At 56.7% G+C, this 16506-nt stretch overlaps 1 protein-coding gene across 1 annotated transcript in view; it reads right to left on the bottom strand.

Moving 5' to 3' along the window:
* Window positions 1–14607, bottom strand: part of CAMKK1 (calcium/calmodulin dependent protein kinase kinase 1) — a 22564-nt gene extending 7957 nt beyond the window's left edge. Inside the window, exons 1-11 of the mRNA XM_032270083.1 lie at window positions 14204–14607; window positions 13329–13376; window positions 12850–12903; window positions 12094–12145; window positions 11699–11832; window positions 11201–11237; window positions 10308–10329; window positions 8740–8828; window positions 4739–4938; window positions 1928–1981; window positions 1121–1194 (exon numbers count right to left, since the gene is read on the bottom strand). Coding sequence (XP_032125974.1) covers window positions 1121–1194; window positions 1928–1981; window positions 4739–4938; window positions 8740–8828; window positions 10308–10329; window positions 11201–11237; window positions 11699–11832; window positions 12094–12145; window positions 12850–12903; window positions 13329–13376; window positions 14204–14563 — 1124 coding nt within the window. The 5' untranslated portion in view covers window positions 14564–14607. The remainder of the gene's footprint in view (window positions 1–1120; window positions 1195–1927; window positions 1982–4738; window positions 4939–8739; window positions 8829–10307; window positions 10330–11200; window positions 11238–11698; window positions 11833–12093; window positions 12146–12849; window positions 12904–13328; window positions 13377–14203) is intronic.
* Between the last annotated feature and the right edge of the window lie 1899 nt (window positions 14608–16506).

Raw genomic sequence — 16506 nt, 5'->3', positions numbered from 1 at the left:
GGCAGGTGCGTTGTGCCTTGTGTACCAGGGCTGCCCCCGCCTGACTCTGTTGGCTGGACTGGAGGGAGGCCAGCGGCAGGGAGACCAGGGTAGGGCGTGGTGAGACAAGTCTGGGAGGAGCCTGAGCCCTGAATGAGGCACGGGGTGCAGGCGGCAACAGCGCACAGAGATGGGGAAGAGGAGGACTCAAGGAGGCCTGGGGACCACAAAGGAAAGGAGCAGGTGTCACTGAGGACAAGGTCCATTCAAGTTTCCTTATTTTTTGTGAAACAGAGTCTCACTCTGTCTCCCAGGCTGGAGTGCCGTGGTGCAATCTCAGCTCACTGCAGCCTCTGCCTCCCAAGTTCAAGTAATTCTGGTGCCTCAGCCTCCTGAATAAGTGGGACTACAGAAACGTGCCACCACGCCGGCTAATTTTTGTATTCTTAGTAGAGACAGGGTTTTGCCATGTTGGCCAGGCTGGTCTCAAACTCCTGACCTTGGGTGATCCACCCGCCTCGGCCTTCCAAAGTGCTGGGATTACAGGTGTGAGCCACCGTGCCCAGCCTTCATTTCACTCCTGAAATGCACTCCTGAAGAGGAGACAGGGAGCTCAGGCTTCTCCATCAGGAGGTGAAGCACGCAGGAGCAGGAGGCCTCCCAGCCTGCCCGCCAGGCCAGAGACCTCAGTCACAATGGACGAGTGGGGAGGAAGGTGGCTTGAGTCCCAGCCCCTGACAGCTCTCCTCCAGAGCGTCCTCTTTTCCATCTGTGAAATGGGGGGCGCGCTAGCATCCCAAAGCTCCCTGACCCTGAGTGGGGGAAGAAGTTCCCCTGGAGTCCAGGGGCTGGGTGGGTGGTGCCACTGACCCCGGGCAGGCCTGCGACGAAGGAGTGGTGGGAGCGATGCCTGTGGTCATCCCCGGCCAACACTGGAACTCAGGGCTCCCATCCACACAGGGGTGTCTTGGAGACCCTTGGCTCGAGTCCCACCCCTCCATCTTCTCAGGGGTCCCTCCCAGGGAACCACATCGCCACCTTCATATCTGAGGCTGGGGTCCTCAAAGGGCAAAAGCTCCGCTAAAACCCAAACACCAGGGGTGGGTGGTGGCCCCCTTGGTCCCCTGGGTGGACAACTCACTCCTCCGGAAACACCACGGGCTCATTCTTGATCTTCCTGTGGAGCGCCAGGATGTAATCGTCGATGAACGGGCACTGCGGGGTGGAGAGGCAAAGGAGGTGGGCCTGGGGCCTTGATGCGTGCCAGGGGACCAGCCCCCGCCCCTTGGTGGGGCCGGGACAGGGGCAGCTCTGGGCTCCCAATGACATGAGAAGGACCTCAATTCATTTGCTCAGGGCCCGGCACACTGCAAACGTGCCACAGATGTTGACCAAATGAAAAAGTCACGGGGAATGAGGAGACTGGGTGCATCCACCGCCATGACAGCCACCTGCAGCCGGGCCTCCGCTCCCAGGGCCACTGAAATGCCCTCCTGCCCCTTAGTGCGGTCACCAGAGCAGGAGCACCTGCGGACTGGGATCTCGGTCACGCCAGCGCTGGGTGTCCCCAGGGTTCCGCCTCAGCCGGGGTAGGAGTGAAGGACAATTGGTTGAATGAATCAGCAACAGAGTGAATGCGTGACTCAATGAATGAATGGCATCAAGGGACAGAGGGACGGGAGCACTCTGGCTGGGGAGGTGGCAAAACCATCAACACCTCCCCTTGGGTGCCTGCCGTCCTGGGACCCCTTCCCTCGAATCCCTCCGCAGGGGATGGGAGAAAGACAAAAAATGACAGAAAAAGCCTCTTCTCTCTCAGGCTTCTCTGAGCCAGGTGGGCCCTTTCAAAAGCCACTTTGCTTAAGGACAGAAAGGAAGGGCCTGCGTCTGTCACCCATGCCCGCCTCACTGGACCTGCCCCAGCTCTGCTGGCATCCCCGGCACTCACCTTCCCATAGACAAAGCAGTACAATGTGACGCCGGTGGCCCACACGTCCAAGGCCTGGAAAGAAACATGCTCACATCAGTCCCCAACAGGCACCGCTGCCTCTGCCCACCCAGCTCCAGTGGGCTGTGGGAGAGGCCCGCAGGGAACCTCTTTCCTCTGTCATGTATTCACTCAACAAACACGCCCCGGTGCCTCCTCCACGCTGGGCGATGTGCTGAGTGCTGAGGACACAGGGCCAGCCAGAACAGGGACTCCACCCTCCAGGAGCTCTGAGTCTCCTTGGGACAGGCTCAACCAGGTACATTTCCAAACCAACAGGTACAAAACCTCCCTCATCCACAGGGTCACATGTGCCACCCCAGGAATGATGGTATATATGGAACTTCTGCTGAATAAACCAGCTCAGGCTTGTAGGAGTCACCCTTCTCCTGACAATCCACCTTCTTCCTGATATTGCGAGCAGCCCCTGCCCACACAGAGGCCCTGCCCACTCACTCCCTCGCCCACGGCCACTGCAACAACTCCTCCCGGCTCCCAAGCACCCCTGGGCTTCCCCACGGCCTGGATTCCAATTCTTAGTGCGCTCTCTCTATCTTCTCCTGCTCTGGGACGTCACCTCTTCTGGTATCCACTTTCTCGCTTACGTGAGTGATTCACAAATCTCTACCGACACGTTCCTGCCCCAGATGCATCATCTGAATCCAATCAGGGAACATCCAACAAATGCAAACTGACAACATTCTACAAACTAACAGGCTTGTTCTCTTCAAAATGGCAAGGTCAGGAAAGGCAAAGGAAGGCCAAGGCGTTCTTCCAGATCAAAGGGCAGCAAGGACAAGAAAGAGAACGGAGGGTGGGTCCCTGGACCCGAGACAGAAAAAGTTCCGAAGGACAGTATCAGGACAACAGAGAGTGTTTAAATAAGGTCTGTGGATTATATATGTATTTTTTTTTCCAGACGGAGTCTCATTTTGTTGCCCAGGCTGGAGAGCAATGGCGCGATCTCAGCTCACTGCAATCTCCGCCTCCTGGGTTCAAGCAATTCTCCTGCCTCGGCCTCTCAAGTAGCTGGAATTACAGGTGTCTGCCACCACGTCCAGCTAATTTTTTTTTCTTTTTTTTGAGATGGAGTCTTGCTTTGTCACCAGGCTGAAGTGCAGTGACGGATCTTGGCTTACTGCAACCTCCACCTCCTGGGTTCAAGCGATTGTTCTGCCTCGGCCTCCCTAGTAGCTGGGACAACAGGCGCGCGCCACCATGCTTGGCTATTATTTTTTGTATTTTTAGTAGAGATGGGTTTCACCATATTGGCCCGGCTGGTCTGGAATTCCTGACCTTGTGATCCGCCCGCCTCGGCCTCCCAAAGTGCTGGGATTACAGGCACGAGCCACCGCGCCTGGCTAATTTTTGTATTTTTTAGTAGAGACAGGGTTTTGCCATGTTGGCCAGGCTGGTCTTGAACTCCTGACTTCAGGTGGTCCACCGGCCTTGGCCTCCCAAAGGGCTGGGATTACAGGTGTGAACTACCATGCCCGGCCTATATTTAAATCTTATCAATGACGACTTTCCTAATTTTAATCACTGTTCTGAGGTTATGTAAGAGAATGTCCCTGTTCTTAGGAAATAGCCACTGAAGTGTTTAGTGATAAAGGGGCATAACACCCTCCACGTACCTTTCAAATGGCTCAGAAAGAGGCAGTATGAGTGCAGATAAATAGAAAAAGATGACAAGAGAGCAAACAGGACAAAAGGTCAACAACCGGTGAATCTGGGTAAAAAGGTACGTGGGGTTTCTTTGTACTGTTCTTCCAGCTTTTCTATAAATGTAGAGTTAGATCAAAATAAAACATTTCAAAAAGTCTTTATCAACATCCCCAACCTCTTTTTGCCTTTCATTTTTAGAGACAAGGTCTCACTCAGTCACTCAGGCTGGAGTGCAGTGGCACGATCACAGCGCACTGCAGCCCCCAGCTCCTGGACACGAGTGGTCCTCCCACCTCCGCCTCCCGAGTAACCGGGACTACAGGCATGCACCGCCACCCCTGGCTAATTTTTTTGTAGAAGTGGGGTCTTGCTATGTTGTCCAGGCTTATCTCAGATTCCCAGCCTTAAGAGCCCCACCTCTGCCTCCGAAAGCACTGCGATTACAGGCATGAGCCACTGTGCCCGGCCTCCTGAGCTCTTTCCTGGACACTCAACACGTGTCCAAATGCCACTCAGCCACAGCCTCCCTGGCAGCGGGGTGGTTGGCACCCCACAGGTGAAAACAGTCATGTGCCCAGGAAACTACGCCAGACTGTGTAACCTCTTGTTCAGACAACTCTGCCTATGTTTCTGCCGCTTAGGAGAAAGCCCAGACTGCCAGGCCCTCTACCCTCTGCCCCCGCCCCGTACCCCTCTGTTCTCTGGTTTGTTCTCTGGGTTCCAGGTCCTGCTCAGATCCTCCCCATTCTTCAAGGGCCAGTTCAAACCCTGCCATGTCCAAGATCTGCAGGGGGCCTCCAACTTCCCCCTAAACTAACCGGAGGGCAGGAAACAGGCTTCTCTTTGGCTCTGCCTGTTCCGCAGCCCAGTCCAGAACCCTGCACAGAGCAACCGACAGGAAATATCTGCAAGGGAGATTTGGGGCCACTTTGCTGGAAAACAGGAGAAGGCCAAAGGCGAGGAGTTTATCAGGCTCCAAGAAGAGGCAACTGTGTCACTCCCTAGGTACAAGGACCCTGGCACCCTCCGGTGGGAAATGGGGTCCCTGCCCCAAGCTACCACGCCCCTCCACCTGAACCCCAGCCTGGCCCGGGGCCTGAGAGTCACCTTCCCACTGAAGCTCTGGCCGGAGTCAGAAATGGCCTCGGGGGCCATGAAGGCTGGCGTCCCAGCCGTGCTGGACAGCTGAGCGTCGTTCCCCTCAAACTGGTTGCTGACGCCGAAGTCGGCGATCTTCACGTGCCCATCGTCCCCCAGGAGCAGGTTGGACGGCTTGATGTCCCTGTGGACGATCTTCTGGCAGTGCACTGCAGAGAAAGGGGGCTTGATCCGCGCGCTGGCCTGGGCACGGATGTCCGGGAGCCCACACCTGTCCTCGCCTAGCCAGGGACACCCCAGCCTGTGCATGCTTTCGTCTTGGTGATGAACCAGGAAGAGGACGTCAGGGCCATCCACTCCATGCAGGTGAGGACACTCAGCCCAAGCTGTGAGCAGCAGAGCCAGGACTGGAACCTTAGGAGTCTGGACTCCTCTCTGCCCTCTCCATGAAAAAAAACAGGCAGGTCACAGGAAACTAGGGCAGAAGACTTCTTTTTTTTTTTTTTGAGACAGAGTCTCGCTCTATTGCCCAGGCTGGAGTGCAATGGCACCATCTCGGCTCACTGCAACCACCGCCTCCCAGGATCAAGCGATTCTCCTGCCTCAGCCTCCCAAGTAGCTGGGATTATGGGCATAAGCCACCATACCCGGATAATTTTTGTATTTTTAGTAGAGACAGGGTTTCACCATGTTGGCCAGGCTGGTCTGGAACTCCTGACCTCAGGTGATCCACCCACCTCAGCCTCCCAGAGTGCTGGGATTCCAGGCGTGAGCCGCCGGCGTGCCGGGACGGGAGGAGACTTCTTCCTAGCCCAGCTCTGCCCCTTCCCTGTGAGTGCTGTCTGGAGGCACAAAGCCCACCGAAACCTTTCTCCAGTTCCATCCCCACCCAGTCGAGTCAACAATGTCCCTGGCTGCTGGGACTGAGAGTAAGATTGTAGGGATTGTGCTATCCTACAGAGGTACGATCTCAGCCCTCAGGATCAGGGCTGACGGGGTTTCAGGGACACTGGCACCCCAGGCCTTGAGGCTAGCAGATGGCACAGCTGGGGTATAAGGCCAGCCATGTCTAGTAGGATGAAGCCAGAATCAGAAATGACTCAGTAGGTGGAAGCCTGCCCCGCTTCCTGGGTCAAGCACCACCAGGAAGTCACGAGTGGCTCAGGCTGAGATGGCCAGAAAGGTCCCAGCCAAGAGAGACACTGACCCCATCCCATGACCATCCACTTGCGGGCTCCCTCCTTGGCAAACACCTTCCCTTCCCCTGGACCAATGGACCCCAGGATGCTAGAGAGGAGGAGAGAGAAGACAGGGGAAGGGAGAGGAGGAGAGGGAGGCTGGGGGCAGAGAGGGCGCCAGTGGCATTTTCTTGATGGCCTACTATGTGCCAGGCACACACAAGGAATCCGACGCACAGCCATCAGGGCACAGCAGCTCAGGGGCTGGATGTTTGGCCATGGATCTCATGCTCTCATCTCAAGTCCCAGCCTCTCCCTTGAACTCCAGGCTCCTTACCCACATGGATTTCCAGTAGACATCTCGTTAGACAGCTTGGCAGCTGGCATCAACATATGTCCCTATGCATCTGACTATAGTGAGTAACGTGTCTCATTCACGACTCGATTACTCTGCCTGCAACTCCTGCCACCCACAAAAACAAACAACAAAACAAAAAGCCCTGCTGCTCCCCAGTCCTTCTCACTCTGTGAAAGGCCAAAACCCTCAGGATCATCCTCAGTTCCTCCTCTGAGACCCCACCCCCCATTCAGGGGCGAGGTCTGTGAGCCCAGCCTCTCACATCTATCCCAGACCCAACTGCTTCTCATCACCTGCGTCGCCACCCCTACCCACATCAACTGAGAGCCAGGTCTGGGCCTCCCTGACCCCCGGGCCCTCTCAGGGCGGCCTCCACTCTCCCTTCTTGGAGCCAGAAGCACAAGGCAGGTCTCCAGCGCCCTGCGCCTCTGTTCATCCACCTGCCAGCCCCTGGCACTAACCGCTCTGCTCCAGGAAAGCCCTTCACTGTGATGAGCTGGGTCCTGAAGAGGCTTTACCCAAGAACCAGGGAAGATAAACTCGTTTCTTTGCGGTGGCTAGGGGACAGCAGACCGCAGGACTTCAGCTGGAAAGAAGGGCCTAGAACAGGAAGTGGTGGAGCCAGGCTGGTACAGGACTGTGCCTGTCGCTGACCATAACAGAAGTAAAATATCTTCTTCCTATCCCATGCCTCCAGGCCCTTAGGAGGGACTTTTTACAAAGCCCTCACTTCTGTGTGCCTCAGTTTCCCCATATGTGCAAAGAGAATCTAAATCTGAAGGCACAGGAGAGGACTGAGCAGGATAAAGACAGTCCTGTTTCTGTCACTGCAGGTCAAACCTCAGCCAGATCCTCACCCTGTTCCCCTAGGGAAAAAATATGCTCCCCAGAAACCAAGCTAAAATTTTATTTTATATTTTTAAATTAATTAATTAATTAATTTGGAGATGGAGTTTCACTCTTGTCGCCCAGGTTGGAGTGCAGTGGTGCGATCTCAGCTCACGGCAACCTCCACCTCCCAGGTCCAAGCGATTCTCCTGCCTCAGCCTCTGGAGTACCTGGGATTACAGGCCCCTGCTGCCACGCCTGGCTAATTTTGTATTTTTAGTAGAGACGGGGTTTGGGTTTTCACCATGTTGGCCAAACTGGTCTCAAACCCCTGACCTCAGGTGATCCACCCGTCTCAGCCTCCCAAAGTGCTGGCATTACAGGCGTGAGCCACTGGGCCCGGCCCAAGCTAAGATTTTAGAGATGGGCATCTCCCCTGGTCCCCAACCCAGGCCAGGACCCTAGGTGTCCGAGGGCTCCCCATCCCCAGGCCGGCCAGTCACCCCATGCTGACCACCCTACCTCCTTCCTGGCCCCACGCCACTGCCACTGCCCTAATCCAGGCCTCACCATCTGTCACTCGGGCTGCAGAAACAGCCTCCTCCCTGGCCAGCTGGCTGCCTCTCACCCTCCGATGACACCCTCCAATCCAGCCACCACACAGCTGCCAGACAGGGCTTTCTCAGGCGCAAATCCCATCACGCTCCTCCCCTGCTCAAAGCTTTCCGGGCCTCACAGCGCTGGCAGGATGAAGTCATGAAAGACCTCAGGGGAGGCTCCCCAGCCCTCAGGCTGCAGCCTGGAACAGGTTTCCAGCACCTTCTTTCACTAACCACAGCCGTGCTCTGCCCGCTGGAGGCTTCAGCCAGACTGAACTTCTCCCCAGACTCCAAGAGTGCGAGACTATGCCTGGCGCACTCTCTCCTACCCCCACCCCTCAAAACCTGACCAGGGAACTCTACTCATCCCTCAGGACCCTCGTCCTAAGTAGCCTCTTCCAGGGAGCCTTCCCCAACCCCCTGGCACTCCAACGGCCTGCAGGCTCCACTGTATTATCTGCCTGCCAAGATTCCTGTCCCTCCCACTAGGCTGTGAGGTCGGGTCTTTGCTCCCAGCCAAGTGAATGCAGCAAATGAGTGAAATGAGACAGAGGCTAAGCTCACATCACCCTCCTGAGCTCTCATCAGCCTAGGGCCCCTGATGGTTAAACCCGCCCTGTCACCGTGCCCTGGCCCCTGGCCAGGACAGACTCTCCCCCAGAAGCTGGACATAAATCCCTCCCTTCCCATATCGCTTGAGGCCCCGTGGCGAGGCTAAGCTAGGCTAAGAACTCAGCAGAAGAAAGATACAGACAGAACACCCAGGACTCAGACCGACAGGACCAGACCCTGCGATGGATCTGGTGCATGTCCAGTGAAGTCCACCGCTCCCACCCTCCCCCTCCGCCTCCACCCTCCCCCTCCGTCTCCAGCTTCCCCCCATGGAGGCCTTTGGCCCCGCCCACACACGCATGCCCCACCCTCACTGAAGCTGATTGGCAGGCCAGCTGTGACTGACAGGAGCGGCTCAGCACCTGCTCGGCCTGGGCTCTGCTGCCTCCCAGATCCCCTAGCCTGAGCCCCGGGGACAGGGAGCTGGGCACTCACAGTACTCGAGGCCCAGGATGACGTCCCGCAGGTAGAGGCGAGCTTGCTCCTCCGAGAAGGGCTTGTCGCAGGGCACTTCCATGACGGGACTGTGGAGAAGGATGTGGGGAGGGGCATTCAGCCGGAATCAGGGGACCCCACCATTCAGGCGGTCAGGACATCCTGGGAAACCTGTGCTCACATGGGTCCCTACAACCCAAGATAGGAGCTCTTTCTCCTATGTAATAAAACATTTAAAGCACACGTACTCATACATATCCCGTTTCAATCATAATTTCAAATCAGCTTTATCTTAATTTCTGACTGGCTTGATACTCTTTCTTCTAAGTACTTAACTGTCTGTAATCAAACAATTGTAAAGACGCCATTTAGAGCACTGTGTTTCAAACTGTGGATCCCCACCCAACAGAGGATCATGAAATCAATTTAATGGGTGGCAACGGCTTTTTTTTTCCCTAAAGAAATAGCCGGGCGCGGTGGCTCACACCTGTAATCCCAGCACTTTGGGAGGCCGAGGCGGGTGGATCACGAGGTCAAGAGATCGAGACCATCCTGGTCAACATGGTGAAACCCCGTCTCTACTAAAAATACAAAAAATTAGCTAGGCATGGTGGTGCGTGCCTGTAATCCCAGCTACTCAGGAGGCTGGGGCAGGAGAATTGCCTGAACCCGGGAGGCGGAGGTTGCGGTGAGCGAGATCGCGCCATTGAACTCCAGCCTGGGTAACAAGAGCGAAACTCCGTCCCAAAAAAAAAAAAAAAAAAAAAAAAGAAATAGAATATATCAGAATATATCACATGTAGTAAAGATATATGCTGTTTTGTAAAACTTTGGTTTCACTTACAGAAATGGATAGCAGCATAAATATACATTTCTTGTTTTGGATAGAGGTCAAAACATTGGAAAGCCTCCAAGTCTTAAAGGGACATCACTCCCTGCCCCTCTACCCAAATTGGCCTGTGGGAAGCTGCCAGGCAGAGCGCCAAGCCACAGCCTGCATTCAGGCCTTGGCAGTGAGGATCCTGGTCCACTCAGTCCCGAGCTCACTAATCCATGTCATCCGCTCTAAATACCCTGGAAAGCCACACAGTGCAGACATGTGGAACCCTAGGCTCCATCCGTGACTTGCTGTGTGACCGTGAGCAAGCCACGTACCTTCTCTGGTCCTCAGCTTTCCCTCTCATAAATGGGAGCAAATGGAATCCCACCCATTCCATTCACAGGCTTGTGCAAAGCTGAAAACCCTTTGTGATCTGAATACAGGTAAGAGTTGAGTCCCACCTCTCTACTTTTACTTAAAAACCACGCCTTTCTTCCCTTCTCCTCTCTCCATATCTTCCCAGTTCTTGAAGGCCTGGTTAAAAAACTCATCCCCTCTTCCAGAGGCCTCCCTGACTATTTCAGCCGCACTGACTCCCATCTTCTTGCTCTCTTATTTACCCCCAAGGGCAGGGCCTCCGTCTCTGATTTCTCCTGGGGTAGCTGACCCTTGGGCTGGGGACACAGGGAGGGAAAGGAAGGAAGGCCTGGATGAGAATTGACCTGCCTGATCAGGACGGGGAACTCACCCCTTTCTCAGGAGGTCAAACACTGAAAGAAAAGACAAGAAGGTAAGGTGTAGCTGGCTGGCAAAGCAGCCGACGCTGAGGTCCCTCCCTGTTCTGGAGGGTAGGAGGGGGCAGGCATGCAGGCGTGCTTGAGGCAGGGACTGGACCAGGAGTCCCGGGATATCAGAGCAAATAAATGGATGAGAGCGGGACCTGCTATGGACCTGCCTCATCTGATCGCCAGGTGCCAGGAAGGAGCCGGCAGCAGAAGCTCGGGCCCTTTTACAGAAGGGGAAACTGAGGCACAGAGAAGGGGCAGAAGTTTTCCTAAAGGTCATAGGAGACAGGCAGGCAGGGTAGAGAGGAGAATAAAGCCTCGGCCTCTAATTCCTAAGCCAGTTCTTCTTCTGCCCCATTTTCTGAGGCCTCCTCTAAGCCCAGCCCCGAAGCAGATGCAAGGAACTAAAATAATAACATCACTCTTAACAAGGCAAATAACAAATGTGCTTTACATATCGTTACTCATATACTCCTCACATCAACCCTATGAAGTAGATACCATTCGTACCCGTTTTACAGGTGAGGAAACTGAGGCATGGAGCTACAGCATCTGGGAACCTGTACAGCCTGCTTCCTGCCTCTACCTGAGTGCAGAGCCCAAATGCATCCCCTGTCTTGCTGCTCAGAGGGACGCAGGGAGTGGGCTTGGGAATATCTGCTGCGTCTAACTGGGTATTCTGGGACTGGTTCCGCAGGGCTGGGCAAGGGACGCTGGGGCTTCAGAACGCGTGTTTCTCTTCTGTTCCCAGGAGGTCAGTGCCTTCACATCGCCCACCTGAAGGTCATGTGTGTCCCAAGGGAGCCCTTGGACCAGCCCTGGGTGAGCTGCTGTGGGAATGAGCTGGGTTACTCACCCAAATAGAGATTGTCCTCAGCTGGGTCATCCAGGACCTGGTCAGAGGGAGCAGACATGGTGGGGGGGGGGCTTGAGGAGGCATGGGGTTGGGGCCCCAGGCCAGCCCCAGAACCCTCAGTATCCACTGCAACCACCCCAGGCAATGGAGCAGGAGTTTACAGGTGCCAGACGGATGAAGCCTCAGAAATCACTGGCCCCCAGCCTGGCATCCAGACCTTCTCCCCTCCTGCTGCATCGAGGTGCTCACTTCTTGCCTCTGGGGCAGCCCCTCACCCTCCGTGGGAACAGGGGAACACCCCTGACCAGGCTGGACCCCCAAAGCCTCCCTGCAGACCCACCCCAAGACTGGCCCTGTCCTCAGAAGCCTCAGCCACATCTGCTCCTTTGGCAAGACCCCTGGGTCTGTGGTAGGGCTCCCCAGCCCCAGAAGTGAGACTCAGGCGCCAGCTCCCACCGGCTCATCACCGCCCCCTACCGGCTCACCACCACCCCCTACCTCGATCAGTTTGACTACATTCACGTGGTCCAGCTTCTTCAGGATGGCAATCTCCTGGTACACCCGCTCCAGGGGCAGCAGCTGCTTGGCAGGTCCTCCCTGGGCAGCCTGGGACCCTCTTGGGGGAGGGCGACCTGTGACCAGGGAGGGAACTCAAGCACCTGCTCCAGACGGCTCGGCCTCACTGTGGCCCAAAGCCAGCCTCCAGCAAGAGTCTGTATGGACCACGGTCTTGTGTCTTGTCCCAACCCCCAAGCACATTCCCGCCCCCAGCCTTTGCCCGGGCTGTCTCCCTCTCTACCCCATCCCCAGCCAAAACTAGCTCGGGACTGAGGTCTTCTCTTCCTCTGCCACTAAGGCTCGGAGCTCCCAGGAGCAGACCAGAAGATACGTACGTGGAAAGCCATATTGCTTCAGTAATTTCTTTTTGGAAAGGACTTTCATTGCCTAAGGAAGGAGGGACAGAAATGTCACTAGTGGGCCAGGCCCGGGGGCTCGCACCTGTAATCCCAGCACTGTGGGAGGCCAAGGCAGGCGGATCACCTGAGGTCAGGAGTTCAAGACCAGCCTGACCAACATGGAGAAACCCCATCTCTACTAAAAATACAAAAAATTAGCCTGTAATACCAGCTACTTGGGAGGCTGAGGTAGGAGAATCACTTGAACCCAGAAGGCGGAGGTTTCGGTGAGCCGAGATCATGCCATTGCACTCCAGCCTGGTGACAGAGTGAGACTCTGTGTTAAAAAAAAAAAAAAAAAAAGAACCGTCACTAGTGTGTGCAGCCACCAGGGGCTAGAACAGGCCAGGACTTGTGGACTGAGGTCCAGAGATGCACACTGACTGGGCATCTGCCGCAGCCCTGAGGGTGTGGCCCAGCATGTGTCACGTGGGTTTTGGGGGTGGCCATAGCTATGTCTGGGCCTTCCCCTTTCTCCCCCAGCAAGCCTTTCTGGAGCTTTCTCCTAGGAGGAATCCAGCCTCTGCTTGGATATCCCCAGGGTTGGGAAGCTCATTCCTTTGCATGCCCCTAAGGACAGGGAGCTCACTCCTGGGCAGCCCTGTCTGCTCTCTCCTGCGCACACTCCTGACCCACCCCTCAGGCTTCTAGGGCCCGGCTTGGGCAACGCCTCCCTCTTATCCCCAGACTCACGTAGTGTCTGTCTTCACTTTCATTGTAGGCCAGCCTCACCACACCATAGGCGCCCTGCAGACAGGCATCGGTCAGCCCCACCTGGACAGGCAATCCCTCCCAGGACCAGCTCGGGAAGTGGGGAGCCTGAGCAGCTCCGGTCTCTCCTGCCCCCCATGTGCACCTCTCACCACCAGCTGGTTCATGGGCATATATTGTAGCAGAAGGAGGGGACTCCTGTGCCCCGCTAACTGCCTCCGCTTGGCTTGACATGGCTCCATTCCTCCCTCAGTCCCTCCTTGTCAACTCTCAAGAGCTCTGAGGAGTCGGGACTCAGGAGTCATCTTCCACCCTCCCCCTGGGTACCTGGTACCTCCCACAGGGCACGACACTGTCCTTACCCCCAAGCTAGGACCTGCCTGGCTCTGCCTCCCATTGCCTCCCACACAGAAGAAGGGCCGGTGCTGAGCCCACACTGCTTCCGGCCTGCCCCGTCCTACCTTGCCAATCTCACTCTGCAGCTTGTACTGGTTCAGCTGAACACAGTCCTGTGGGGGGAAGAGTAAGCATCAGGTCAAGCTGGATCCAGAAGCAGCCCTGCTCCTACCTCAGAGCCCGTCCAGTGCCCAATCCTGGCCACAGGCCCCTCATTCCCAGACCCCCAGGTCACACCAAGCTTCTGAGTCAGGATGGGGAAGTCAGTGGTGCCATCGCCCCTGTATGTGATGAGAAGACGTGGCTCATGTTTGAACATATAACAGGAAAACGCAGCAATTCCCATCCGGCTTCTGGAGTCTGGGAGACCCCATTCCATGAGAAACCCATGAGCTACTATTTCCAGAAGCAGCTGCATAAGAAAGTCTAGACTCCAAAAACAAGATGAGAAGCCCTGGGCAGAGGCCGAGGGGCTGGGTTCAGGCACAGAAAGCTTAGCCCCTGACGGAGGCCAGCTCTGTAGACCTGCTTAGAACCCGAGTTCACTTTCAGACCTAAGTGCCAAGAACTTCAGAGGAAGCCAGAGGCAGGGGGCAGGTAGGCCACTTCTGAGTCAGAGCGGATTCTAAGGCAGAGTTAGAGGTGAGGAGGGCAAGCTGGGGAAGAGTGAGGAAGCAGGCAGGCCATGGCATCTATCCTCAAAGTTCTAAGAGGATGACACAGGGGACAAGGGAGAGACCTCTGTCCCAGGCCTGGGCTGGGGGTGGGAATGGCAACCTTTGGCTCAGCTGGAGCTCCCCTGGGTGGGAAGAGGCTGCATTATTAGGTAGTGATCTTCCCAGCTCTGAGGGTATGCAAACCAAAGCTAGATAGCTGTGTGACACAGATAGAGACAGAAAAGAGTTTTCACTGCAGTCTACTGAGGGGCTCTGCCACCAACCTCTGCATCTGAGATGGCCACGTGGTGGGACTCGATGGTGGGCCTCCGCCAGGCCCGTGGGGAGATGTGGCTGGCAGGCCCCGTGGCATAAGGCCCAGCCTGTGCCCCCAGACAGCTTCCTGCCGGCCGCTCCTGCAGGGAAAGCTTCCGAGCGGAGAGGCTAGGCCGGGCGGGGAGCAGTCTTGAAGCACTGCCAGGGATGACAGAGGCGGCTCTGGCCCGTGGCGGAGGGTCCACACCGTTTCTAGTGGGCTCTGGGCCACCATCTGCTTCTTCCAAGTGGGTCACATCAATGGCTGCTACCCGTTCTACCAGCTCTGCCCGAGGATCCTGGCAGCAGACAGCTGGGCCGCCCTCCATTGCTTTAGTCAAGCGGGGGTCTTCTGAGTGGCCTTGCTGGAAACCTGAGAAAAGAGGACAGAGAAGCCTGAAGTTCTGACTCCTGGATGTCAGGCTGGCTGCCAAGTAAGGAGCGCCCCCATGGCCACAGCCCCGTGGCTCCCACCTCCATGCCTCACTCCTGGATGTCAGGCTGGCTGCCAAGTAAGGAGCTCCCCCGTGGCCACAGCCCCATGGCTCCCACCTCCATGCCTCACTCCTGGATGTCAGGCTGGCTGCCAAGTAAGGAGCTCCCCCGTGGCCACAATCCGCTGGCTCCCACCTCCATGCCTCTGCACTGGCTGTTCCCTCTACTGGGAGTGCCAACATCCCAACTGAAGTCTGTCCCTATGAACTGAGGGAGTTCACATCTGCTTCTGCTGTATGCTAGCCCTCCAGGCCTGTCTCCCTGCCGGTAACAGGCAGTCACCTCTGCCTGCTGGCTTCACAGGGAAGCAGAGAGAACCTGATACTCTGGGGTCAGGACAGACGGGGGCAGAAGCCTGGAGGCCCAGCAGCGCTGGAGGAGCAGAGCCCAGGGTCGGCTCAGCCCCAGCAAAGCATGCAGCCCTGTGAGTCCTGAGTCCTGACCCTGGACCACAGAGCGAGGCACTAGCAACTCAGAAGCTGTGCTGGTGCTGCAGACCCACCCGCCTCCTCCAGGGAGGCCGCCCTCCTTTCCCCATCCCTCTCACTGCTTCCAGGAAGACTTCTCTGGGGCTCCTGACTCCAGCCGGCTCTGCCTCATTGATATCTGTCAAAGCAAGAGGATGGGCCTCGAGGGGTGGCTCACGCCTGTAATCCCAGCACTTTGGGAGGTGGAAGCAGGCAGATCACCTGAGGTCAGGAGTTGGAGACCAACCTGGCCAACATGGCAAAACCCTGTCTCTACTAAAAATACAAAAATTACAGGTGGTGGCACACACCTGTAATCCCAGCCGAGGGAGGCAGAGGCAGGAGAATCACTTGAACCCGGGAGGCGGAGGTTGCAGTGAGCTGAGATTGTGCCACTGCGCTGGGCAACAGAGCAAGACTCCATCTCAAAAAAAAGCAAGGGGGTGGGAACAAGGGGGCTGAGGGGTGACACAGTGGCATGACACCCCGACATCCATGTTCTCAAAGTCGCTGTGTGGCGGCTGAAACATCAGGGAGGTGACGCCCAGCCCTCACCATCAGCCATGACCCTAGGCTATGCCCTGAGCCTGGACTGCACCTTGACACTCAGCCTGAGACCCCCGTCCCTGTCCCAGGCTGGCAGAGCGCTGGCCGCACCCAAGCTGATGCCCCACCTCTGCCTGCACTGGACTCTGCATCTTCGCAGGAGAAGGAAGTGAGTGGACTCCTGACCCGCCATCCTTCCTGTCTGCTGGTAACTTCCTCTGGACCCACACAGCGACTGAGAACGTGGGTCTCAGGGAGTGTCGCGCCTATGTCACCCTGCGTTCCCCACGCCCTTGCTTTGACAGATGTCAGCGAGGCAGGGCTGGCCACTGAGGAGCCAGGGCCAGGTTCCAGTCCTGCCTGCCGACCTACCAGGGGCCCCAGACAAGCTCCTTCCCGATTCCGAGCCCTGGTCTCCTGACTTGTCATGGGGATTCCATACCTTCCAGATTCCCCAGCCTCGCGGCAGGGTTTGGAGGTAGACTGTGGGTGAGGGTGTGGTCCAGACCCCCGTGCCTGGCACGCGGCATGTTGACGAAGTGGGAGTCTAGAGGTAGTGGGCTGATGCTGACACAGAGGAAGGAAGAGGGAGGGGTCCACACCAGGAACAGGAAAAGGCATGAAAGCTGGACCCAGGGGAGTGAGAGGGAAGCGGTGGGGCTGGAACATCAATCAGGCCTTCCTGGAGAAGGTGAGAGGGACAGGGAGTGGGGCTGTGGCACGGGGAGGGCTCCCCGGAGGAGGTGAGAGGGACAGGGAGTGGG

The sequence above is a fragment of the Sapajus apella genome, unplaced genomic scaffold (genome assembly GCF_009761245.1).
Source record: "Sapajus apella isolate SASKATOON/1434 unplaced genomic scaffold, GSC_monkey_1.0 scaffold202, whole genome shotgun sequence".
NCBI lineage: Eukaryota > Metazoa > Chordata > Mammalia > Primates > Cebidae > Sapajus > Sapajus apella.
The sequence above is the reverse complement of the archived record's forward strand: the minus strand, read 5'-3'. Positions and strand labels throughout refer to the sequence as shown.